General features: G+C 41.8%; 2 protein-coding genes across 3 annotated transcripts; one reads left to right on the top strand and one right to left on the bottom strand.

Annotated features, from left to right (window-relative positions):
* The first annotated feature begins 15,541 nt into the window (after positions 1-15,541).
* Positions 15,542-18,556, top strand: LOC124028568 (zinc finger protein 2 homolog). The gene is made up of 2 exons (XM_046340613.1): positions 15,542-15,866; positions 16,476-18,556. Exons 1-2 carry the CDS (start codon positions 15,680-15,682, stop codon positions 17,486-17,488), a joined length of 1,200 nt encoding a protein of 399 aa, XP_046196569.1. The 5' UTR covers positions 15,542-15,679; the 3' UTR covers positions 17,489-18,556.
* Positions 18,557-21,589: 3,033 nt separating this feature from the next.
* LOC124028552 (SUZ domain-containing protein 1-like) lies at positions 21,590-26,209 on the bottom strand. 2 transcript variants are annotated; one of them, XM_046340605.1, is made up of 6 exons: positions 25,898-26,209; positions 25,023-25,072; positions 24,655-24,924; positions 24,389-24,565; positions 24,040-24,225; positions 21,590-23,292 (listed from the first exon to the last, which is right to left on the bottom strand). In XM_046340605.1, exons 1-4 carry the CDS (start codon positions 25,946-25,948, stop codon positions 24,451-24,453), a joined length of 486 nt encoding a protein of 161 aa, XP_046196561.1. In that variant the 5' UTR covers positions 25,949-26,209; the 3' UTR covers positions 21,590-23,292; positions 24,040-24,225; positions 24,389-24,450. The 2 variants fall into 2 exon arrangements, with proteins under 2 accessions (XP_046196561.1, XP_046196554.1); XM_046340598.1 differs by having other exon boundaries at positions 21,590-24,225.
* Positions 26,210-26,801: the final 592 nt, after the last annotated feature.

Raw genomic sequence — 26,801 nt, 5'->3', positions numbered from 1 at the left:
CCTGTGGGTGTTGTGCACGCTGTGTACTTGCGGTCATCTTCATGTATGGGGATGTTGTAGAATCCCGAAGTCAAATCCATAGTACTGAAGAAGCAGTTCCCTCCCAATGCAGAGAGAGCATGGGTATGCATCTTTCTCTTTCCTCTGGTTCAACCATCTGAAATCAGTGCAAATTCTCAACTCTCCTGACGGCTTCCAAACCAGGACAAAGTGTTGCCTCAAGATATTGTATATGGCTTCAGGGCCTCTGCTTATGTTAACAAGAGGGTTTCCATGGAAACCCAATTCTGACTATGTCTTTAGCCCGCCCCATCAGTCTATCCTGTATCTCTTGACCCTGTTCTGATATACTGCATCCCTTCTTTTTCAAGTAAGCTTGCATAAGTTCTTGCCATTCAGTCACTGTGCACCGGTCTGTGTTATCACCCCGGAAGTGGGGTGGTTCTCTGACGTCTGACTTCAGGATTAGGTTGACCTTTGACCAATCAGGTATTTCTACTATTGGTTGGGGAGGGGAAGTGCTTGCACCAGCCCCTGCTAGACTAGCGGCAACTTGATTTCCTATTTCACTGCACAGTTGTTTGACTAACTCTGCTAGGGCTTGCAATTGGGTTCGGTTTTCATTTTCACCCCCTATGGCTTTCTGGGACTCTTCACTGTTATCGTTGCCTGATTGGCTACTGCTAACATTAGGTACTCTAGTATCGGCTGCTGGGTATCTAAGAGGACTGGCTCTAGCACTATGTTCCATCATACTGGCCAACTGAGCCCCCCGCCCCACCCCAGTGGCAATACCTTTTGGACCTCTCACAGTAACGCCAACCGGAGTAACATGTACATTGTTATCACCAACACCTGATAAGTCTTCTCTCTCCTGTTCTGTAATCTCACAAAACTGAGGTGTACGCAACATATTGTCCAAAGTTCACCTTGCCCTCAAATGTTCTAAACGTGTGATGTTGATCCAGTTCTGTGTAGGGGTCCCCCGGCGAACTGCTGCAGCTGATCTGTTGATCCGGGTCATGGCACCAATCTTACAGTATAAACTTTACGCCCGACCTGGGCGCGAACCAGGGACACTCTGCACACGTCAACAGTCACCCTCGAAGCATTGTTACCCATCGCTCCACAAAAGCTGCATACATACATACACAGATAATCTTCGATTCTTCCTGATCGTGGTACGTAACAAGATTGTGCACAATAGCTTCTCTGTGTTTCTTTAATTCGCCTAGTGTCGGCATACATTTTCATAACTACTAAGCGATTGTTTGCAGCTGTTGTTTTTACTCTACACTGTCACGTTCTGACCTTAGTTCCTTTGTTTTGTCTTTGTTTATTATGGTCAGGGCGTGAGTTGGGGTGGGCAGTCTGTTTGTTTTTCTATGTTGGTTTCTGTGTTCGGCCTGGTATGGTTCTCAATCAGAGGCAGGTGTCGTTAGTTGTCTCTGATTGAGAATCATACTTAGGTAGCCTTTTTTCCACCTGTGTTTGGTGGGTGTTTGTCTTCCGTGTCAGTGTTTGTTCGCCACACGGGACTGTTTCGTTGATGCACGTTCTTTTGTTTTGTTCCAGTGTTCTGTTGTTTTTATTAAACATTATGGACACTTACCACACTGCGTTTTGGTCCTCCGCTCCTTCTCACTACTCCTCAGAAGAGGAGGACGAGATCCGTTACATACACCAACATAATTTTTTACATGTAGTTTAGTAGATACAGTAATGTTATGAATTTATGTAGTGCTAACCTGACAGGATTGCTATGATGGCAACTGCATCTTCCAGGCTTTGCGGTTGTTGCAGTGTAGCGCAATGCTTGTGATTCTAGTTCCCGACAGTGCAGTAATATTTAACAATTCCACAACTACGTTATACACACATATCTAAAGAATATATACATGTATGGATGAGCAATGACGGAGCGGCATACATAGGCAAGATGCAATAGATGGTATAAAATACAGTATATACATATGAGATGAGTATTGTAAGATATGTAAACATTATTAAAGAGGAATTATTATAGTGACTAGTGAACCATTTATTAAAGTGGCCAATGATTTCGAGTCTGTCTGTAGGCAGCAGCCTCTCTGTGTTAGTGATGGCTGTTTAACAGTCTGATAGCCTTGAGATAGAAACTGTTTTTCAGTCTCTCGGCCCCAGCTTTGATCTGGATCGTAGCGTGGTGAACAGGCAGTGGCTCAGGTTGTTGATATAGATGGGAGGGGTTGAGTAGAGCTTTAGAGTGGGACTAAAAATTACAAGATGACAAATGTAAAATAGACTATGTCCATAAAATGTATATAGTATTGTAATGAAACAGGCAGGGAGCAGGCCTCAAACCCTCCACCTTCTAGCCCGAAGTCCAGCGCGCTATCGACTGTGCCCCATAAGCATGCTCGTGCGGCAGAGACGATATCTGCTCTTATAAAACCAGGATTGTTACAATACTTCAGCATCAAAAGTAAAAGTATAAATAATTTCAAAATCTTTATATTAGGCAAACCAGACTGCACAATTATTATTATTTATTTTTTAAATTTACGGATAGCTAGAGGCACACTCCAACACGTTGTCTTGGCTGTATGCTTCCGTTGGATGGGAACCTTCACCCCAGTCTGAGGTCCTGAGGGCTCTAGAGCAGGTTTTCATCAAGGATCTCTCAGTACTTTGCTCTGTTCATCTTTCCCTTGATCCTGACGACTAGTCTTCCTGTCCCTGCCACTGAAAAACCTCCCCACAGCATGATGCTGCCACCACCATGCTTCACCGTAGGGGTGGTTCCAGTCTTCCTCCAGACGTGATGTTTGGCATTCAGGCCAAAGAATCGAATCTTGGTTTCATCAGACCAGAGAATCTTTTTTCTCATGGTCTGAGAGTCCTTTAGGTGCCTTTTGGCAAACTTCAAGCGGGCTGTCATGTGCTTTTTTAGTAGTAGCTTCCGTCTGGCCCACTCTACCATAAAGGCCTGATTGGTGGAGTGCTGCAGAGATGGTTGTCTCTCTGAAAGGTTCTCCCATCATCACAGAGGAACTCTGTAGCTCTGTTAGGGTGGCCATCGGGTTGTTGGTCACCTCCCTGACCAAAGCCCTTCTCCCCCGATTGTTCAGTTTGTCCGGTCAGCCAGCTCTAAGAAGAGTGTTGGTGGTTCCAAACTTCTTTCATTGAAGAATGATGGAGGCCACTGTGTTCTTAGGGACCATCAATTCTGCAGACATTGTTTCAACACAATCCAAGACCAAAGAGCTGTCAAAGGACACCAGAAACAAAATTGTAGACCTGCACCAGGCTGGGAAGACTGAATCTGTAATAGGTAAGCAGCTTGGTTTGAAGAAATCAACTGTGGGAGCAAGTATTAGGAAATGGAAGACATACAAGACCACTGATAATCTCCCTCGATCTGGGGCTCCACGCAAGATCTCACCCCGTGGGGTCAAAATTTTCACAAGAACGGTGAGCAAAAATCACAGAACCACACGGTGGGACCTAGTGAATGACCTGCAGAGAGCTGGGACCAAAGTAACAAAGCCTACCATCAGTAACACACTACGCCGCCAGGGACTCAAATCCTGCAGTGCCAGACGTGTCCCCCTGCTTAAGCCAGTACATGTCCAGGCCCGTCTGAAGTTTGCTAGAGAGCATTTGGATGATCCAGAAGAAGATTGGGAGAATGTCATATGGTCAGATGAAACCAAAATATGACTTTTTGGTAAAAACTCAACTCATCGTGTTTAGAGAACAAAGAATGCTGAGTTGCATCCAAAGAACACCATACCTACTGTGAAGCATGGGGGTGGAAACATCATGCTTTGGGGCTGTTTTTCTGCAAAGGGACCAGGACGACTGATCCGTGTAAAGGAAAGAATGAATGGGGCCATGTATCGTTAGATTTTGAGTGAAAACCTCCTTCCATCAGCAAGGACATTGAAGATGAAATGTGGCTGGGTCTTTCAGCATGACAATGATCCCAAAACCCAGAAAATCACATATCAAAGAGTTCATATTCACTCTACCCTGTGTAAAAAGTGACTATGATCCGGACCCTCCTCAGCCCTTATATCTTCCCCAAACCCAGACTATGGAGAACAGAGAGAGGGACTCTCTTCCCACCAAAACAACTGAACAAGACATGAAAATGGAACCTAATGGAGAGGGCTGCAGTGCATCAGAACCAACAAGTGAATATCAACCCCTCTCTACAGTACACCCAGACTGTTCTGCAGCTCAGATTGGGAACAGTGAAAGTGACAATGGGGTGGACTCTGGAGTGAAAGTGCCATTGAAGGCTCACACAGGGGAGAGACAACACAGATGTCCAGTATGCAGTAAATATTTTCTGAAAACGAGCAATTTAAAAATACATCAGAGAATTCATACTGGGGAGAAATCAATTCACACTGGGGAGAAATCATTTCACATTGGGGAGGCAGGGTAGCCTAGTGGTTAGAGCGTTGGACTAGTAACCGGAAGGTTGCAAGTTTAAACCCCGAGCTGACAAATTACAAATCTGTCGTTCTGCCCCTGAACAGGCAGTTAACCCACTGTTCCTAGGCCATCATTGAAAATAAGAATGTTCTTAACTGACTTGCCAAGTTAAATAAAGGTAAAATAAATCAATAAAAATGTCAGTGCAAAGATTGCGGCAAATGCTTCATCCGGATTTGAAACCTGACTGAGTATTTGAGAATTCACACTGGGCAGAAATTAGTCTGGCTGATACCAAACTCAAAGTCCTCCTGACTTCAGGGTCTATAGAGCCTGTTTGACGTTGTCAGCAGGATGGCGTATGGAGTTCTGTTCACATTTTGTGAAGAAATAGTAGTCATTTTGGGTATGTAAATTTTTTTTTAGTATGTGACATTTTGAAAATGTAGTATGTTTTCAAAGGATCAGCCCCTTTTTTTCAATTTTCGCTTAAAATTATATACCCAAATCTAACTGCCTGTAGCTCAGGCACTGAAGCAAGGATATGCATATTCTTGGTACCATTTGAAAGGAAACACTTTGAAGTTTGTGGAAATGTGAAATGAATGTAACACATTAGATCTGGTAAAAGATAATACAAAAAAAAACGTGTTTTTTTGTAAAAATAATTACACCATCCTCTTTGAAATACATGATGGCCTTTCTCTTGCATTATTCCAGCTCAGGCACAATTTAGATTTAGGCCACTAGATGGCAGCTGTGTATGTGCAAGGTTTTAGACTAATCCAATAAACCAAGGCATTTCTGTTCAAAATGTTGTATCAAGACTGTCCAAATGTGCCTAATTGGTTTATTAATACATTTTCAAGTTCATAATTGTGCACTCTCCTCAAACAATAGCATGGTATTATTTCACTGTAATAGCTACTGTAAATTGTACAGTGCAGTTAGATGAACAAGAATTGAAGTGTTCTGCCAATATCAGATATGTCTATGTCCTTGGAAATGTTCTTGTTACTTACAACGCCATGCTAATCGCATTAGCCTACGTTAGCTCAACCATCCCACGGGGGACCCACCGATCCTGTAGAGGTGTTAATATCTTAACACTAATATATCTTGATTAGATAAGTATTCAACCCCCTGAGTCAATGACATGACATGTTAGAATCACCTTTTTGACACTGATTACAGCTGTGAGTCTTTCTGGGTAAGTCTAAGTGCTATCTACACCTGGATTGTGCAACATTTGCCCATTTCTTCTTTTCAAAATTCTTCAAGCTCTGTCAAATTGGTTGTTAATCAATAGACAAACTTGTTTGTCTAACCTTATGTTTTAGGTTATTGTCCTTCTGCAAGATGAATTAATTGGGCCTCCCGAGTGCGGTGGTCTAAGGCACTGCATTGCAGTGCAAGCTGTGCCACTAGAGATTCTGATTTGAGTCCAGGCTCTGTCGCAGCCGGCCGTGACCGGGAGACCCATTGGGTGGCGCACAATTGGCCCAGCATCGTCCGGGTTAGGGAAGGGCTTGGCCGGCAGGGATGTCTTTGTCCCATCACACTCTAACGACTACTGTGGTGGGCCAAGCAAATGCATGCTGACATGGTCGCCAGGTGTACGGTGTTTCCACAGATACATTGGTGTGGCTGGCATCCAGGTTAAGCTGGCATCGTGTCAAGAAGTAGTGCGACTTGGTTGGGTTGTGTTTTGGAGGACGCATGGCTCTCGACCTTCGTCTTTCCGAGTCTGTATGGGAGTTGCAGCGATGAGACAAGACTGTAACTACCAATTTGGATACTACGAAATTGGTGAGAATTAAAAAAAAATATTAAAACATATATATATTTTTTTATAAATATGAATTCATTTCCCAGTGTCTGGTGGAAAGCAGCCTGAACCAGGATTTTCTCTAGGATTTTGCCTGTGCTTAGCTCCATTCCAATTTTTTTTTATCCTGAAATACTCCCCAGATTTTAAGCATACCCATAACATGATGCAGCCACCATTATTCAGGAAGCGGCGCAGGTCCTAATCCAGGCACTTGTCATCTCCCGTCTGGATTACTGCAACTCGCTGTTGGCTGGGCTCCCTGCCTGTGCCATTAAACCCCTTCAACTCATCCAGAACGCCGCAGCCCGTCTGGTGTTCAACCTTCCCAAGTTCTCTCACGTCACCCCGCTCCTCCGTTCTCTCCACTGGCTTCCAGTTGAAGCTCGCATCCGCTACAAGACCATGGTGCTTGCCTACGGAGCTGTGAGGGGAACGGCACCTCAGTACCTCCAGGCTCTGATCAGGCCCTACACCCAAACAAGGGCACTGCGTTCATCCACCTCTGGCCTGCTCGCCTCCCTACCACTGAGGAAGTACAGCTCCCGCTCAGCCCAGTCAAAACTGTTCGCTGCCCTGGCCCCCCCAATGGTGGAACAAACTCCCTCACGACGCCAGGACAGCGGAGTCAATCACCACCTTCCGGAGACACCTGAAACCCCACCTCTTTAAGGAATACCTAGGATAGGTTAAGTAATCCCTCTCACCCCACCCCCCCTAAGTTTTAGCTGCACTATTGTTAAGTGACTGTCCCACTGGATGTCATAAGGTGAATGCACCAATTTGTAAGTCGCTCTGGATAAGAGCGTCTGCTAAATGACTTAAATGTAAATGTAAATGTATTGGCCCAAAAGACAACACTTTGTATTCAGAACAAAAAGTTTTCTTTGCCACACTTTTTTCAGTATTAATTTTGTACCTTGTTCCAAACAGAATGCATGTTTTCTGTACAGGCTTCCTTCTTTTCACTCCGTCAATTATGTTAGCATTGTGGAGTAACTACAATGTTGCTGATCCATCCTCAGTTTTCTCCCATCACAGCCATTAAACTCTGTAACTGTTTAAGTCACCATTGGCCTCATCTTGAAATCCCTGAGTGGTTTCCTTCCTCTCCGGCAACTGGGTTAGGAAGGATGCCTGTATCTTTGTAGTGACTGGGTGTATTGATACACCATCCAAAGTGTAATTAATATCTTCACCATGCACAAAGGGACATTCAATGTCTGCTTTTTATTTTGACCATCTACCAATAGGTGCCCTTCTTTACGAGGCATTGGAAAACCTCCCTGGTCTTTGAGGTTGAATCTGAAATTCACTACTCGATTGTGGGACCTTACAATTATCTGTATGTCTGGGGTACAGAGATGAGGTAGTCATTCAAAAATGATGTTATTGCACACAGAGTGAGTCCAATTTTTAATTCGGGCTGTAACACAAAATGTGTAATAAGTCAAGGGGTGTGAGTACTTGCTGAAGGCACTGTAAAAGACTGAATCAGAAAGAAGTTAGCATGAGTCATTTTACACTCTTTAGAATCAGAACATAGAACAAGATTATATACTAATAAAAAGGAATGGTCAAGTTTGTTACTGTGGTCGATAACCTACCCGTAAATGGTGGCATTCGTTACTGTGGTCAGTTCCGGGGGTTTATTATGTTGGCGTTCAAAAGTATGATCAAGTTCAATATGTATTTCCCCATCAGATACTGTATTTTTCCATCAAACTTACTTGTTGTGGATAAAAGGCTGTCTGTGATGACGTAGTGTATATACAAATAACTTTTGCCGTTAAATTCCCATGTACCGAATGAAAAATACACATTAAATGGGTTTCCATCGCATTTTAGACTCAACTGATTGTTTTGTCACAAACTGTTGCTTTATATAGAAATATGCTCACTCTGGTCTTGGCACGTGTGAACTAGCCAACAGCTCGTAGATAGGTTGAGTAGGCTACCTGCCAAGATTATTACTGATATTCCCGATATTATTTGCGTTTGTCAAACGGCAGCCAAGCATGATCATCATGTCACCAGAATAATACTTGATATTTATTGGAAAGGCGCATCAAACTCATCACCTTGCACTTTCACCACCCTGTAAAGTTAATAATAATGTATTAAATCTGTAACCGAATAGGCATAAACTGCATGCTTTCCCGAGTCGTAGTGGGAGTACCATACAACATAAATCAAATGTTATTTGTCACATGCGCCGAATACAATAAGTGTGACTTGACCGTGAAATGCTTGCTTACAAGCCCTTAGCCCCTTAACCAACAGTGCAGTTCAAGAAGAACACATTTACCATATTGCGTCACTCCAAGTTTACTTGATGGTTATTTTATCAATATTTGCGTATAAATGCATTTCCACCGCCACTTCTCGCATAATTCATTTTACAATGTCGAACGAACAAATTTGTCTGTTGGCATTTATCAAATTGCACCCGCATTTCATGTTTCCAATGTTTTCATGTGTCATGTAATTCATTTGCATGAAATGGTTGGATGGTTACGTGGTTAGTGTAAGGCTGCAAAGTGAGGATAAAGAACAGGCGAACTGTACAACTATTTACAAAATCAAATAAACAGGACGATGAACAAAAAGGAAAGTCTAATTAACCGAAATGAATAACATACAACTCAAACAAAAGAAAACCCAGGCTTCAACCTTGCTTGTAAACCCGGCAGTATCCGTCTTGTGTCTCTCAAACAAAGCAATGACATTCTTCTTGTTGCGACAACATTACCCAGAATGAATCACAAACCCTAACAATTCCCTAATTGACAATCCACGTCAATAAATTAATGAAAAGGTATACATACACATTCAGGTAATATGTTCCACATCATAAATATCCCCACCATGTTATCAATAAATAAATGTGCTTCTCATCAACCATAAATCATCAGTGTCTGGATATTCATTTAGGCATGTTTTTGGATTTAGTGACAGAGATCATTATGGGATTATAATGATAACAGAACTAAGTGAGTTTTGTATTTCGTGGTCACACATTGAGATTTGTGGTTTTGCAAATGGGTAATTTACACTGAACGAAATATAAACACAACATGTAAAGTGTTTTAATGAGCTGAAATAAAAAAAATCGCAGATATGTTCACACAAAACGATTATTTCTATCAAATTTTGTGCACAAATCTGTTTACATCCTAGTTGCATTTCTCCCTTGCCACGATAATCCTTCCACTTGACAGGTGTGGCATATCAAAAAGCTGATTAAACAACATGATCATTATATAGGTGCACCTTGTGCCGGGGACAATAAAAGGCAACTCTAAAATGTGCAGTTTTGTCACACAACACAATACCGACGATGTCTCAAGTTTTGAGGGAGCATGCAATCGGCTTGCTGACTGCAGGAATGTCCACCAGAGCTGTTGTCTGAGAATTTTATGTTAATTTCTCTACCATAAGTCACCTCCAATGTCGTTTTAGAGAATTTACCTGTACATCCAACCGGCCTCTCAACCAAAGACCACGTGTTACCACGAAAGCCCAGGACCTCCACATCCGGATTCTTCACCTGTGGGATCGTCTGAGGGGGGTGGGTGCTGAAGAGTATTTCTGTAAGAAAACACGTTTGTGGGGAAAAAATAATTATCCCCAGTGGGTGGGCCTGGCTCCCAAGTGGCTGGGCCTATGCCCACCCATAGCTGCGTCCCTGCCCAATCATGTGAAATCCATTTAATAGGGCCTAATAAATGTATTTCAATTGACTGATTTCCTTATATGAACTGTAACTCAGTAAACACATTCAAATTGTTCCATGTTGCATTTATATTTTTGTTCAGTATAATAATACATTTTGTTGAGAATAACCTAACATATTTCTACCCTCTAACAATCCTGACAAATATGCTTATTAGGTCTATAAACAGTTGGGAAGCTTTTTATACATTGATCAAACTGTGTGGTTGACTCAATGGTGGTGTTGGTGGCACTGGGCACCCTGACATCCCCACCGTAATGCTCCGTAATGGCACTGGGCACCCTGACATCCCCACCGTAATGCTCCGTAATGGCACTGGGCACCCTGACATCCCCACCGTAATGCTCCGTAATGGCACTGGGCACCCTGACATCCCCACCGTAATGCTCCGTAATGGCACTGGGCACCCTGACATCCCCACCGTAATGCTCCGTAATGGCACTGGGCACCCTGACATCCCCACCGTAATGCTCCGTAATGGCACTGGGCACCCTGACATCCCCACCGTAATGCTCCGTAATGGCACTGGGCACCCTGACATCCCCACCGTAATGCTCCGTAATGGCACTGGGCACCCTGACATCCCCACCGTAATGCTCCGTAATGGCACTGGGCACCCTAACATCCCCACCGTAATGCTCCGTAATGGCACTGGGCACCCTGACATCCCCACCGTAATGCTCCGTAACGGCACTGGGCACCCTGACATCCCCACCGTAATGCTCCGTAATGGCACTGGGCACCCTGACATCCCCACCGTAATGCTCCGTAATGGCACTGGGCACCCTGACATCCCCACCGTAATGCTCCGTAATGGCACTGGGCACCCTGACATCCCCACCGTAATGTTCCGTAATGGCACTGGGCACCCTGACATCCCCACCGTAATGCTCCGTAATGGCACTGGGCACCCTGACATCCCCACCGTAATGCTCCGTAATGGCACTGGGCACCCTGACATCCCCACCGTAATGCTCCGTAATGGCACTGGGCACCCTGACATCCCCACCGTAATGCTCCGTAATGGCACTGGGCACCCTGACATCCCCACCGTAATGCTCCGTAATGGCACTGGGCACCCTGACATCCCCACCGTAATGCTCTGTAATGGCACTGGGCACCCTGACATCCCCACCGTAATGTTCCGTAATGGCACTGGGCACCCTGACATCCCCACCGTAATGCTCCGTAATGGCACTGGGCACCCTGACATCCCCACCGTAATGCTCCGTAATGGCACTGGGCACCCTGACATCCCCACCGTAATGCTCCGTAATGGCACTGGGCACCCTGACATCCCCACCGTAATGCTCCGTAATGGCACTGGGCACCCTGACATCCCCACCGTAATGCTCCGTAATGGCACAACGCCCAGTCTCACCTGTTGGCAGAGAAAATATGAACCTCATCAACATCGCTCATTATCATCAGACCAAAATAGTATTTGCCGTAGTTAATGTCAGTGTATTAGACATGGAATATTGGTCATATACATTAGAGGGCAGGGTAACTAGCTAAAGGGGTTTAGGGAGAAGAGTTCTCTGACTGCTTACCTTCAGCTCCTAACACTCATGAGAGGACCTCAGGTTCGCCAACTGCCTTTCTGCCTGTCTTACATATTTTTAAAACTAAAATGAACCAGATTTAGAACATAAAATATGATCATGACAAAGTGTGCTATTCAAATATAGGGTGTCACACTTTTCCTCTAACAGCGGGGTCATTCTGACAGTCCGTTGTTTCTCTGTCACTGTAGGAATAGATTGAAATATTAAATTAGTCTGGGATTCATACATGACTAAGGAGCACACATTACTATATATAATGTGTATGTACAAAAGCATGCTTCTTCATATCTCAGCTACTTAATGAAAGATGGGAAAACTTAAATAGGTATATTTTGCATTTTATATGTAAGACAGATCAGTCAATGAGAACAATGTTAAAACATTGACTGTGTATATATAATTAGAAGATTCATAAAAAATGCAAAAATGTACCTTTTCCTCAATTCAAAAGAACATTAAGAGGTTGAATCAAGGGTGTGGAAACGAATAACGTGGTAATAATATAAAAGGTTAACTGCCAGGAAGGTCCTCCATGATGTCAGCATCAAAGCCACTGCCACAATGAGCTCCCATTGAACTCTGTGTGTTGCACAAGGCTGCCATACCAGGCTACCTGGTAGAATGGAGAGAAACTGGACAAACAGATATAAATCACATGAACATACATTGAGGACTTCTACATCAGATTGCATGACTTGTTGTTCTTTTTAAGTCAAATTGCATCACACCCCACTACTGGTGGGTCGTTTATGAACGAACGGCTCTTTTTGAACTGATCTTTTTGATGAACGTCGGGAACCGAATCGCATCGGTGAAAGAGTTGTTTATTTGGCTCCCTGATTTGCATTCTACTACTACTGCTTTTTGAGATCAAAACAGAATTTTTCTGAAGATAAGTTACAAAATAATTATCAAAGAAGCTGAATCCTCACTGCAGAAACAATCAATAGTGGAGAGAACACGTCAATCTGGTCCACGCTGATTTTTTTTTGCAGGCGATCTAATAATTTGTTCTGGAAAAATTCACGATCGACATAATGGTAGCCTACCTTTTGGGGTTTACATTGGGCATGTGCTATTTTTTAATGGGTCAAGGTTGATTTTTAAAAGCATTTTGAACAAAGAGCTGTTTGGGAGCCAAATTAGCCGGCTCTTTTACGTGAACAGAGCCAAATGAGCCGGCTCCGAATTCTCACCACAAATATCAGGTCAATATCTAGATTTGATTTACATCTGGTTATCAGCTAATGTGAATTCAACGTGGAATCAACAACAAAAAATGTCTCACTGTCATTGGATTTAGGTGAAAAGTTGGGTGAAAAAAATCCTAAATTCCCTAATATCGATGACTTTGCAAATCCCATTAGTCGTCATTGATTCAACTTGATTTAACATCATCACATTGATTTTTGTTATCCATGTGTGGTTGTATTGTGTTTTAAATTGTCAAATAGACAGATGTATCTACACTTCCATTCAAAAGTTTGGGGTCACTTAGGAATGTCCTTGTTTTTTAAAGAAAAACATTTACATCATTACATTTAAGTCATTTAGCAGACGCTCTTATCCAGAGCGACTTACAAATTGGTGCATTCACCTTATGACATCCAGTGGAACAGTCACTTTACAATAGTGCATCTAAATCTTAAAGGGGGGGGGGAATACTTATCCTATCCTAGGTATTCCTTAAAGAGGTGGGGTTTCAGGTGTCTCCGGAAGGTGGTGATTGACTCCGCTGTCCTGGCGTCGTGAGGGAGTTTGTTCCACCATTGGGGGGCCAGAGCAGCGAACAAATACATTTGTCCATTAAAATAACATAAAATTGATCAGAAATACAGTGTAGACATTGTTAATGTTGTAAATGACTATTGTAGCTGGAAACTTCTGATTTTTTAATGGAATATCTACATAGGAGTACAGAGGCCCATTATCAGCAACCATCACTCCTGTGTTCCAATGGCACATTGTGTTAGCTAATCCAAATCAATCGTTTTAAAAGGCTAATTGATCATTAGAAAACCCTTTTCAATTATGTTAGCACAGCTGAAAACTGTTGTCCTGATTAAAGAAGCAATACAACTGGCCTTCTTTAGACTAGACTGATTACAGGCTCAAAATGGCCAGAAACAAAGAACTCTTCTGAAACTCGTCAGTCTATTCTTGTTCTGAGAAATGAAGGCTATTCCATGCGATAAATTGCCAAGGAACTGAAGATCTCGTACAACTCTGTGTACTACTCAGCGCAAACTGGCTCTAACCAGAATATAAAGAGTGGGAGGCCCTGGTGCACAACTGAGCAAGAGGACAAGTACAGTAGAGTGTCTAGTTTGAGAAACAGACGAGTCACAAGTCCTAAACTGGCAGCTTCCTTAAATAGTACCCACAAAACACCAGTCTCAACGTCAACAGTGAAGAGGTGATGCTGGCCTTCTAGGCAGAGTTGCAAAGAAAAAGCCATATCTTAGACTGGCCAATAAAAAGAAAAGATTAAGATGGGCAAAAGAACACAGACACTGGACAGAGGAAGGTTGGAAAAAAGTGTTATGGACAGACAAATCTAAGTTTGAGGTGTTCAGATCACAAAAAAGAACATTGCTGGAGGAGTGCTTGACACCATCTGTCAAGCATGGTGGAGGCAATGTGATGGTCTAGGGGTGCTTTGGTGGTGGTAAAGTTGGAGATTTGTACAGGGTAAAAGGGATCTTGAAGAAGGAAGGCTATCATTCCATTTTGCAACGCCATGCCATACCATACCCTGTGGACGGCGCTTGATTGGAGCCAATTTCCTCCTACAACAGGACAATGACCCAAAGCACAGCTCCAAACTATGCAAGAACTATTTAGGGAAGAAGCAGTCAGCTGGTACTCTGTCTAAAATGAAGTAGCCAGCACAGTCACCGGATCTCAGACCTATTGAGCTGTTGTGGGAGCAGCTTGACTGTATGGTACGTAAGAAGTGCCCATCAAGTCAATCCAACTTGTGGGAGGTGCTTCAGGAAGCATGGGGGTGAAATCTCTTCAGATTACCTCAACAAATTGACAACTAGAATGCCAAAGGTCTGCAAGCCTGTAATTGCTGCAAATGGAGTATTCTTTGACGAAAGCAAAGTTTGAAGGACACAATTATTATTTCAATTAAAAATCATTATTTATAACCTTGTCAACGTCTTGACTATATTTCCTATTAATTTTGCAACCCATTTCATGTATGTTTTCATGGAAAACAAGGACATTTCTACGTGACCTCAAACTTTTGAATGGTAGTGTACATCACAGAAGCCTGAAAAATAACAAAACCGTTTGACATAAACACCATATTTTTGGCTGTTTAAAAAAAAGAATGTCTATTAAATATAAAATTATTAAAATATTAATATCATTCCACCAATGAGGCCACTAGAGGTTGATTTGGTCATTTGACTGTAGGAAAAGGGTTTTAATAATCTGTGAGAGCGGTAATTGTTAATCAACAACCTGTTATTTTTTATTATGCATTTTCCAAACAATATCATTAGATTCACAACTCTAAATTGTATTCAAAATGCTAAGCTGTGACCACTGGGTAGATATTGTTCGGAGCGTGTATGGTATATCTACAGCCTAGTCTGAATGCCTTAATCATTTTATAGAGTCCTGGAGTTATGCTCATAGAAATAATAGATTTCTATTGTTATGCAACTTGTGAATGTGAATACAACTTTTATTAAATAGGACAGGGCTCAAATTATATTTAAAAAAAGTAGTTTCTCAATGTACCTTTATGTATTATAATTGAGTTTCTCAAACTTTACCTTTAGACACATTATATTGAGATGTAGGATATTTCCCATTACAGCACAACTTTTGGTGTAATTTCCTAGCATATTCTTTGGGACTCCCATGTTGGTGCCAGGTGGAGATCGTTCAATTCAAATGCGCAACATCTCCAGTACAGCAGGCGGCGACACCTCCCTCGTTTACCGATACGTAAAGAGGAAACGTTCGCGTTGTTGACATAAAAGGGTAAAGTAGCCTATCTTTTGCGGTCTCGAAAGGATGGTCGCTTGCTAGGTACATAGACACCAAATTAGCAGCACATAGCATACACGTGTTAATTTATTCTGTTCGTCATATTCCTTCAAAATGTCTAAAATGCAGCTGTTGCAGGATTATCTAAACGAGCGGTTAACAGCGGTGGCTGTTGAGATACTTGGGGCCGTGGAAAATACCATAGTAGACTACCAGGAAGAAATCTCCCGTTCAAATGAGGAGATCGAACGTCTACGGAGGCTGCTGGATTTGGTTTGCAAACCTGACATACAGAGACCAGGTGAGCAGAGCCATATGTACTTAATAGATGGCTCTGGTAGTAATGACCGCCGCTAGATCAATTAATGTGATTGAACCAGCCAGGCCTGGCAATCAACCGATTTGTAGATATTTTTCTGAAAATTAATGTTAATTTGAACTTGGCACATAGAACTACAGCGTTCACCAGCTTGTAGTCCTAATAACCGGTCCCGTTCGTTGAACCATTCCTATGGGGAAATAATAGGCTTTTGGGATAAACGCTGAAAATAGGGCCAGAGGTTAACACAGGCTTGGGAGATCTTATGTTTTGTTATGAGATAATATCAGTCAGTTAACATGACCTTTATGACTTATGAACTCTTTGGGGGGTTTTATTACATAACTTTTTGTGAATTTTGAAGCATTTATGTTAGCTGATGAAGATTATCTCATAGAAATAAACATAAGATCTCCTAAGCCTGTGTTGACCTCTGACCTTATTTTCTGCGTTTACCCAAAGCCCCTACAAAAACTCCATTCATTTTCCCATAGGTTTTATCCAACTAACCATGGCAGAGTTAGTGCCTACAAAAAGATGCCATTACTATTGCTCTCTATTGATGACTAATTAGTTATCCAATCATCTCAGACACCCAGCAGCTCATTCTCCCTGTCCCTGAAGAGGAGGCTCTTGCTGAGAAGCAGCACTGTGAGCAGGAGTGGAGCCCCAGTCTGGACCAGGAGGACCCAGAGCCCACTCAGATTAAAGTGGAACAGGAGGAGTTTGGGACCAGTCAGGAGGAAGAGCAGCTTCAGGGGCTGGAGTCTGATATAAAAGAGTTCATATTCTCTCTTCCCTGTGTGAAAAGTGACTATGATCAGGACCCTCCTCAGCCCTTATATCTTTACCAAAACCAGACAGTGGAGAACAGAGAGGGGGACTCTCTTCCCACCAAAACAACTGAAGACATCAAAACAGAACTTGATGGGGAGGGCTATGGAGTATATGAACCAAACAATGAATTAAATCTCTTTTCTCCAGTAAATTTGGATCGTTCTGCAGCTCATATTGGGAACAGTGGCAATGGGGTGGACAGTGGAGGACTAATGTCACAGTTACAGCCACTCAAATCAAAGACAACATGGACAAATAAAGTACAAAGCCTTATTAAGACCAGGGAAGCCAGTGAGTTGAAAGTTCCATTGAGGGTGGCTCACTCAGGGGAGAGACCACACAGGTGTCCCGTCTGCAGGAAATGCTTTCTGAAAATTAGCATTTTAAAAACTCATCAGAGAATTCACACTGGGGAGAAACCATATTGCTGCAATGTATGTGGCAAGAGTTTCAGAGAAAAGAGAACCCTGACCAGTCACAGGCTGACTCACTCAGGGGAGAAACCATATCAATGCAAAGAATGTGGCAAATGCTTCAGTCAAAAGAAAATCCTGACCATACATATGAGGACGCACACTGGAGAGAAACCGTATCAGTGCAAAGAATGTGGTAAATGCTTCACTCACAGTGGATCCCAAGCAGCACATTTGAGGATTCATACAGGGGAGAGACCATATAAGTGCCCTATGTGTGTGAAATGCTTCAGAACAGCAAGTCATCTAAAACGGCACCAGCGAAGTCACAGAGGAGAACAACCACATTGTTGACTTTTTTGTAGTAAATGCTTCACTTGTAAGAATAACATAGGGCTAGATTCTAGCAGAGCCGCGTTTGCCGACATCCGCATAGCAGTTGTTTTGGCGGTGTCGAGTTGGAACTGCATTAAGAGCTGTGAAATCCACAAGTGGCTCCTTGTGTTGCCTTTTTGCAGACACTGGCATTGGATGCAACAAAACCACACCCTACTTTATATCCGACAATTCCCATACAGCCACGTTACAAATTTAAACACTTGAATGTGTGATGTTCTATTGCCTACACTTCAATTAGACTGATAGACTATAAATCCCCTAATCCCAAATGAACATGAAAACATGCATTAGCCTGTCGTTATTTCTAACATCAATAGAGCCTACACTTTATTGCCATTTTTCAACCTCTAACGTGTTGTCGATAATAAGGATGGGAGATGTTGGTGACACACAACAGTAGCCACTCACCGATTTTTGTCAGCTCATATTGCAGTTACACCGCCAAAACGCAGGTTAATTCCCAAAGCCTCGATCTAATTGAATCGAGGCCATAGCGTACCGGTGTGTGGGTTAAAAATGACAGATTGGGACACTGATAAGTGCCTAAATTGCAACGCATTGGCTGTACAGTAACATGCTATACAGGACGTCAGAGCTCAAGCGTGGTTCATACACATTCTGACAGATGACATTTCAGGAATTTTCCATGACTTTTAACCAAATTTCCATGACCAATAATTGGTGGCATCTCTATATAAACATAACAAATGTGGTATTGACACTAACCAATGTGTCAAATAGTACAAAGCTTATTTATAACTTATGACACAGACAATATAGTTTGATTTTAAATAATAAACATTGATTAATACATTTTGTATAGCATTACCTTAACAGATACAACAGAGAAAAGTAAGTTTAAAACAATAATACATAACAAGTGTATTATTTTTGTCTCTGAAAGTCCAGGAGTTAAACACTCTCTCTCTAACACACACACACACACACACACACACACACACACACACACACACACACACACACACACACACACACACACACACACACACACACCTGAACACAACCCTGAACACACACACCTGAACACAAGTTGTTTGTAAATTTGACTTGCTATTCACATTTCTGACTGTCCATGAGTTAATCTCTTTCTTTCTTCCCTGGTTTGTTCTCCTCTTCTCACTATCTTCACATACTGTTTTATGTGCGGCCAGAGCAGTGGTCCGACACATTTCCGTTTTCTATCCATCGGTACATGCAGAAGTACATGCTGGTGCTACAATCTGTGACTCTTACAAAGTCTTTTATGTGCAGGGCAATTGTGAAAAAGCCAGTAAAGACTTGTTCTACATCCCAGTCAGCGGCTTTGCATCCATTCTGGAATGAGTAATGCAGGATGTGCAATCCACAGGATTTAATGTTGATCAACGATTTGTTGACATCTCAACATATACTTCTGGAGTATGTTGAACACAGTGGCGGTCTGTGCCATTTTAAATTGAGGGAGGACGATTATTTGTTTTAATGAGCATGGCCATATTTCTATTACAGCATATTGGATTACTCTCATTCATATTCCATTCACTCAGCTCAATGTAACATCGACTTTTCCCTATACCCATCATGAGGTTGCTACAACCTAGCCAATGAATGAAAGTTTACAACATACAGTGAGAGGAAAAAAGTATTTGATCCCCTGCTGATTTTGTACGTTTGCCCACTGATGAAGAAAGGATCAGTCTATAATTTTAATGGTGGTTTATTTGAACAGCGAGACAGAATAACAACAAAAATCCAGAAAAGCGCATTTCAAAAATGTTTTAAATTGATTTGCAGTTTAAGGAGGGAAATAAGTATTGACCCCCTCGCAATCAGAAAGATTTCTGGCTCTCAGGTGTCTGTTCTACAGGTAACGAGCTGAGATTAGGAGCACACTCTTAAAGGGAGTATATAAACTGTTTGTGGTTACATGGCAGTGCGCTCCGAGAATAAATACTATTATCTATTTTTGATAAGACTGGTCTCTGTCTCTGTCTATTTTATGCAAATAAGAATCTTACAAATTCTCATAAAATAGAATAAGTGAATTCAATTAATGAAAACATATTGGAATAATGAAATTATACCAACAGTGGGGAACACTCACCTGAATGCACGTGTGACTATTCTATGCGCACCAAAATGATGATCTGCTTCCAAATACTTATTTTCCACCATAATTTGCAAATAAATTCATTAAAAATCCTACAATGTGATTTTCTGGATTTTTTTCCCCCTGATTTTGTCTGTCATAGCTGAAGTGTACCTATGATGAAAATTACAGGCCTCTCTCATCTTTAAGTGGGAGAACTTGCACAATTCATGTCTGACTAAATACTTTTTTGTCCCACTGTATATAGTGTTTAGTCATCTGCATACGGAGACACACTGGCCTTACTCAAAGCCAGTGGCATATCATTAGTAAATATGGAGAAAAAAAGTATGGGGCCTAGACAGCTGCCCTGGGGAATTCCTGATTCTACCTGGATTATGTTGGGAGGGGCTTCCATGAAATAACTGTGATTTGTTAGACAAGTAACTCTATCTACAATATTTTTTATTTAACTAGGCAAGTCAGTTTGAGAACAAAATCTTATTTACAATGACCGCCTAGGAACAGTGGGTTAACTGCCTTGTTTAGGGGCAGAAGGACAGATTTTTACCTTGTCAGCTCAGAGATTCGATCTAGCAACCTTTCGGTTACTGGCCCAACACTCCAACCACTAGGCTACGTGCCGCCCCAATATAGCAGGGGGTGTAAAGCCATAACACAGTTTTAACAGCAATAGACTATGATCGATAATATTAAAAGCAGCCCCCACAATATTATCAATTTCTTTCAGCCAAACAGTAATTTGTGTAAGTGCTGTGCTTGTTGAATTTCCTTCCCTATAAGCGTGCTGAAAGTCTGTCAATTTGTTTACTGTAAAATAGCTTTGTATCTGGTCAAACACCAAAAACAGTCAATTAAGCTTTACTATTCTTAGGAATGACTTTTGCTTCCCTCCAGGCCTGAAGGCACACACTTTCTAGTGGGCTTAAATTGAAGATATGGCAAATAGTGGCAATGTCATCCAGTAATTTTCCATCTAAGATGTCAAGACTCCGGTGGCTTGTCATTGTTGAGACCTTTTTTTCACCTTTTCCACACTAAGGAATTCAAAATGCTTGTCTTTCATAATTTGATCAGATATACTTGGATGTGTACTGTCAGCGTTTGTTGCTGGCATGTCATGCTTAAATTTGCTAATCAAAAAATAATTAAAATAGTTGGCAATATCAGTGGGTTGTGTGTGATGAATGAGCCATCAATCAAATAATGGAGCGTCACCTGGAGACACCATTTACACCTCTCACTCAAACTCTTGTAATTTTTTTTGGTCATATGTTGCACCTACCCAAAATTTCCATGAATATTATGTTACTGAATGTATCAAGTATTTTCAGATTTCGTTATCAAATGCAGTGAAAAAAGTACAGTAAATGTAAAATTCACAAAATCAAGTGTAATGCTTGGATTCAGTCCTCAACTTTACTCTTATTTTCCCATAACCTCCAAATTGTTCCCTTTTAATTGCTACCATCGTTATCCATATGCTCATGTTTATTCTGTAGCCCTATGCATATACATTTACATTACATTTAAGTCATTTAGCAGACGCTCTTATCCAGAGCGACTTACAAATTGGTGCATTCACCTTATGACATCCAGTGGAACAGCCACTTTACAATAGTGCATCTAAATCTTTTAAGGGGGGGGGGATGGTGAGAAGGATTACTTTATCCTATCCTAGGTATTCCTTAAAGAGGTGGGGTTTCAGGTATATAGGCCAATTCACGCAAATGTAAAAGGTTAACTGAGCATAAGAGGATGAACACAAAGGGAGAATCATGACAGTGCTGCTTGAGACAATCTTACTCACTTTTAGGAGGACCTTTCCATAGTAAAACACTTCCATAGCCTTTCTGAGCATGGCACAGAAGTGGATAGGAGTTTATTTTTGCCTAAATAAAAATGTACATCCTTGTCTTGAAGGGGCTAAAAGTTCTCAGAATAAGTTATAATTACTGCAGTTTATTCAAACAAAAAAATAATAGAAGCAATATATCCAGGACATTAGGCTAGACAGGACAGTTACTGTAAATTACAACCAAGGAGATATACATTAGGATGACAGACATTTATAGATCATGCTCAGGTTTGTAATAAGACATATGTCAAGTGCTTACTGCATTAAAGGCTATTTTTCTCACTGGAAAGTTCTCTGAAGGAAAACAATCTCAGATTTCTGGCACCAATCTAATTTGAAAGCTACAACAGCCCAATACAATTAGGGAACATTTAATCGTACATGCAGTTGTTACTGCCAAGGCTTAAATTGGAAATAATTTCAAGCATTAGCCTAACTGAAAGTAAACAATTGTTTTGTACCTGAATAGAACTTCAAAAGCACAGCTCATTGGACACTTAACATTGACAACCATGGTCACATTAAGCATTTCTGAAATGCAATTGAATTTGTCCGTTGTGCAGAATGTCATTCACATATGATTGTTTAAGAATTCTATAATAAAATGTATTTGAAATGCTTCCTGTAGACATCGAGTTATGGGCTGTTTACGGTTCAATTCTCAGCTATACATGGCATCTGTAAAACTACTAATATTAGTTAGTCCATGAACATATCCCATTTTATAAATAAAATGCTGTACACCAAACATATTTGCAATTTTGTGTTTCGCTTGTCAATAGGTTTTTATTAAAGGGCATGGAAAAAAGAACCCATTACAGGCTGATTTGTTTGTCTTTCCATGTTTCCACATGACAGACTATCCTCATCTCTTCATTGTCACCCATAACCGATGGTTACTGGAGCTGCGCAGGCTCAAATGCAGGGGTGAGGTCAATTCAGTTTACAATTCATATGGACTTAATTACATTAATTCACTTTCTGAATTAAACACAACACTGATCAGGAGGATCAGAATCCTCCATTGTCTGCTCCCTTCCTTTTCCAGGCTAATCTCTGATCTGGCAGGTGTGGAAACCGCACTCAGGGTGTTATACAATACACCTGCGTTTCGCCACCATATTGCTTTCAACTGTCTAGCCAGCTCTGATCAATAATCCTAATAAAGGATAAGGTTAAAATTACTTTAAGTGGCCCAGATGTAACATACTTTAGGTATACTCCCAAAAGAGGTTACCGTATGGGACTTTCTTCACAAAGTAGGCTATACAACAAGTCCAGTCAGTCACCATCTCTGGGATTACAGTTGAGCAGAGCCACGATTTAGCTTGTCCAGCATTAAAACCTCCCTGAGAGAGGGGCCAACAAAACCACCTTCCTGGGGTTCTTAGGCTGGCCAAATAACAGACATGAGAGGCAAAGGGAGTTAAAGGTGAGAACATAGAATTAAACAAATCACAGCATCCAAGAACATTAACCTGAGGTGCCTTGGTAACTGTGGGGTCCAATATGAAACCAAATAATTTAAGGCATTGAGTTTACACATTTAGTATGGTTTAAAAACAGCCAATATGTAGTTTGTCATTTCATTAACAAAACTAGACAGATTAAAAGCTATGACATGTCCCACCTCCGCTGGGGAGAATTGGGTTTCTGTTCAACTTTGGCACTCTACTTCATAACATTGCCTTCTAACCAAGCAAATTGCAACATCCTCAATCAATCTCTCTCACTCTATTGTAGTCTTTATTCCAACTTGTCTTCATCATCCTCTCTCCAAGTAAGGCAACCCTGGAGAGGGACAAAAAGAAAGACGGGACAGAATAGAGACACTGCTTAAAAGTTGAACTCCTCCAGCCAATGGCTTCCTATTCAAACAACTCTTAATCACAAAAAAATAAAATAAAAATCTGTGGCCCCTCTTTCTTGGTCGTCTCTCTGCACAAGAAGCAACAAGGCCACTCAGTTTGAATATTTTTCAGGATGACTTTTTGGCTGTCTATAAAATACAGTATTTTATTCTAATCTCAACAAATACTAAATATATTTTAATAATGGCTACTACTTTCAATGACCATGTGCATAAGATCCTATAAAAACATTCAGCTTCACTAAATTGTAAATTATATCATTTGTTTTTCTTCTACTGTATATCATTGCCACTTTAAAAACAGATTAATAAACTAAAGCATCGAGATGCAAGAAAGACATTAACCTAATAATTCCAAATGTACCCTTCAGTTCCTGCCCAGTTTTTAAAAACAGGAAAATAAAACAAACCAGGAAATGTAAAAATTGAATTAAAAACATAAAACAAATATTAACATATACTGCCCAGGCAGATGGCAGTTTAGCTAGAGAAGCCGGGTTTTCATGTTGATTTCAGAATTATTGCTTGAATATGGCAACACATCGTAGTGACACCTTGTCACTCCCCTGCTCTATCCATGGCCCTCATCCACACATGTCTGTCGATAGGTTCATTCCCAACTTTCCCCTGGCCACCTTGAAGTCCCACCGACTCAGTCTGTCATTCACCTGGAGGGCAAGGCGGGCATGCCGCAGACCCTGGAAGACCCTGGTCCTCAACAGAAGAGGGGCACTGAGAGGGGCATTGGGAAGCTTAGGGTGCATCATGGGAGATATCACAGTGTATGGAGTCCTGAGGCAAAGCCCTGGTCAGTGTGGGACAGACAGGAGATCTGACGCAACCCTCCGCGCAGGCTAGAAACAGGGCAGAGGGCAAAAGGCAAAGGGCGTGTCAACAGTCAGCAGAAAGGGGTGGTAGGGATACTTAAACTCATTCTGCGTGCCAAAAATTTGTCTCTGACCATCTATCATCACCACAAATTTTACATTTCATCCCACCACTCTGCTCTTCACGCACCATGCTACCTCCCCTTTGTCCTCTGCACACCATGCCCCCAAGAAGAGACTAAGGATCCTCCTCTATCTGTAGCGACGGAAGCCTGAGGTACCGTCTGGGCCTGTGGGTTGGCGGATCATGCGATTGTTCAGACTAACCAGGTCTGGCTGCGGTGGTTGGGCACTCACTCGCACTGGTCTAACGGGGAGAGACAATGAAATATACTATAAGTGATTGAGAAACGGCTAGGTAATATGTTTATCTACCATTGAGTGTAGGTGTCTCACCTTTCTGGCCTGGGTTTGTCCTGAGGCGTTTCTTCCGAGCTAGCACTACCCAGAATCCTCCTGCGGGCCTCAGCATACTCTGCCTCCCGCTGGGCCAGTGACTTCGGCTGCTGGGTGGGGCGGTTGGATGAACCAGAGGACCCCAAGGAACCATTACTTGAGGGGCGCTTCAGAATTCGGATTTGAGGTGAGGGGGCTGCAGGTAGAGATTCATCCTGGATAACCATGGCAGTTCGTATGGGGGAGCTACCTGAGCTGATGCTTGCTTTCCTGAGGGAAGGGGCAGAGTTTGTATTAATCAACAAATCAAAAGTTGTCGTATAGCCATAACGTTGTAATTGTTTTCAGTAAGATCTTATTTCACTAACTTTGCTTTCTGGCTTATCTTCAACTTTGCCTCAAGTCTTTTCACAATTTCCTGAGAAACAGGCAAATAAATACATTTTAAGTCTTCAATCAATTATTCAGTGAAAGAATAGAGCAAGAGACTCTGACAACGTTACATTTATGTGATGAGCTGTGGGTGAATGGGTAGGTGACAGGAGACTTGACGTGCCTTGATTTGACTCGGCATGCTAACTAGTTCCGTTGAATTCCAGTACTCAAATTTTAGTGTTGAAATGTGAAAATAGTCGCAAAATGTACTTTGGCTAAGCCAATTAGCGGATTTTAACCTGAGAGAATAGAGTTTACTACAGTAACTTGCCTGTTACTGTAGCCGATAACCAACTGCCAGGGTACCATGGTAGTACAAGCGACACTTTCCACAACCTGGCTAGCCAATTAGCTAACGTTAGATAGCTAACTTCATAATATTAACTTGCCGCTAACTTCAACAGCTGGTTGTGGACTCACTTTCTCCACTCATCGACTACAAAAAAAACATATGATATAACTAACGTTATGTTCTCCCGGCCAGGCCTTTGCAACACCATACCCCGGCTAAACTTGGGCCTGTAGCTACGTTAGTGGAGCTTGGCTCAGCCATGGCGACAGGCCGCTCACTTTTTATTTTTACCTTTATTTAACCAGGCAAGTCAGTTAAGAACATTCTTATTTTCAATGACGGCCTGTTCAGGGGCAGAACGACAGATTTGTACCTTGTCAGCTCGGGGGTTTGAACGCTCTAACCACTAGGCTACCTCATAAGGCATTGAATGTTCGACAGGTGTTCGACAGGTCAACCACACACAGTTCATGGCCTAAAGAAAATACAAAAACTTGTATCGATTTTCTTCCTCACCCCGCTGTCTGCAGCTTCCTCCCAACTTTCGCAAACCTCTTCATCTTCCATAATACAGCGTCCAAGTCAGACACGTTAATGTTTACAGTTCTTTCACAGACAGACCAATGAGCCTGATATTTTACCGGATGTATAAACGTGAAGCATCCGGTTGGCGTTTGCACTCACGACCAAAAATAGTGATGAGAGAAAGCCCTGCGGACTGCATTTGGTAGACTTTACTCATTGCCAAAGTACAAAAAAAGCGTTGTTTAGGAGTGCAAGGGATAATTGATGTAATGCACACGCGCACTTCACTGAGTAGGTGTTCTTCTTTGATGATGTTTAACCGCGGTTGACATCCAATAAATGTTGCATTATCGCCACCTATTGGACTGAGTATAACTCCCTTATACTTTGCTACAAAATAAAGGAAATAAATCTCCAGAACCTTACCATCTAACCCGACACTCATTAAAAACCCACCACCCTAACTCCACTTTTTAAATATATACACTGCTCCAAAAAATAAAGGGAACACTAAAATAACACATCCTAGATCTGAATGAATGAAATATTCTTATTAAATACTTTTTATTTACATAGTTGAATGTGCTGACAACAAAATCACACAAAAATGATCAATGGAAATCAAATTTATCAACCCATGGTGGTCTGTATTTTGAGTCACACTCAAAATTAAAGTCTAAAACCACACTACAGGCTGATCCAACTTTGATGTAGTCCTTAAGACAAGTCAAAATTAGGTTCAGTAGTGTGTGTGGCCTCCACGTGCCTGTATGACATCCCTACAACGCCTGGGCATGCTCCTGATGAGGTGGCGGATGGTCTCCTGAGGGATCTCCTCCCAGACCTGGACTAAAGCATCCACCAACTCCTGGACAGTCTGTGGTGTAACATGGCG

Source organism: Oncorhynchus gorbuscha, linkage group LG03, assembly GCF_021184085.1.
Source record: "Oncorhynchus gorbuscha isolate QuinsamMale2020 ecotype Even-year linkage group LG03, OgorEven_v1.0, whole genome shotgun sequence".
Lineage (NCBI taxonomy): Eukaryota > Metazoa > Chordata > Actinopteri > Salmoniformes > Salmonidae > Oncorhynchus > Oncorhynchus gorbuscha.
This window is presented reverse-complemented; position numbering and strand designations above follow the sequence as displayed.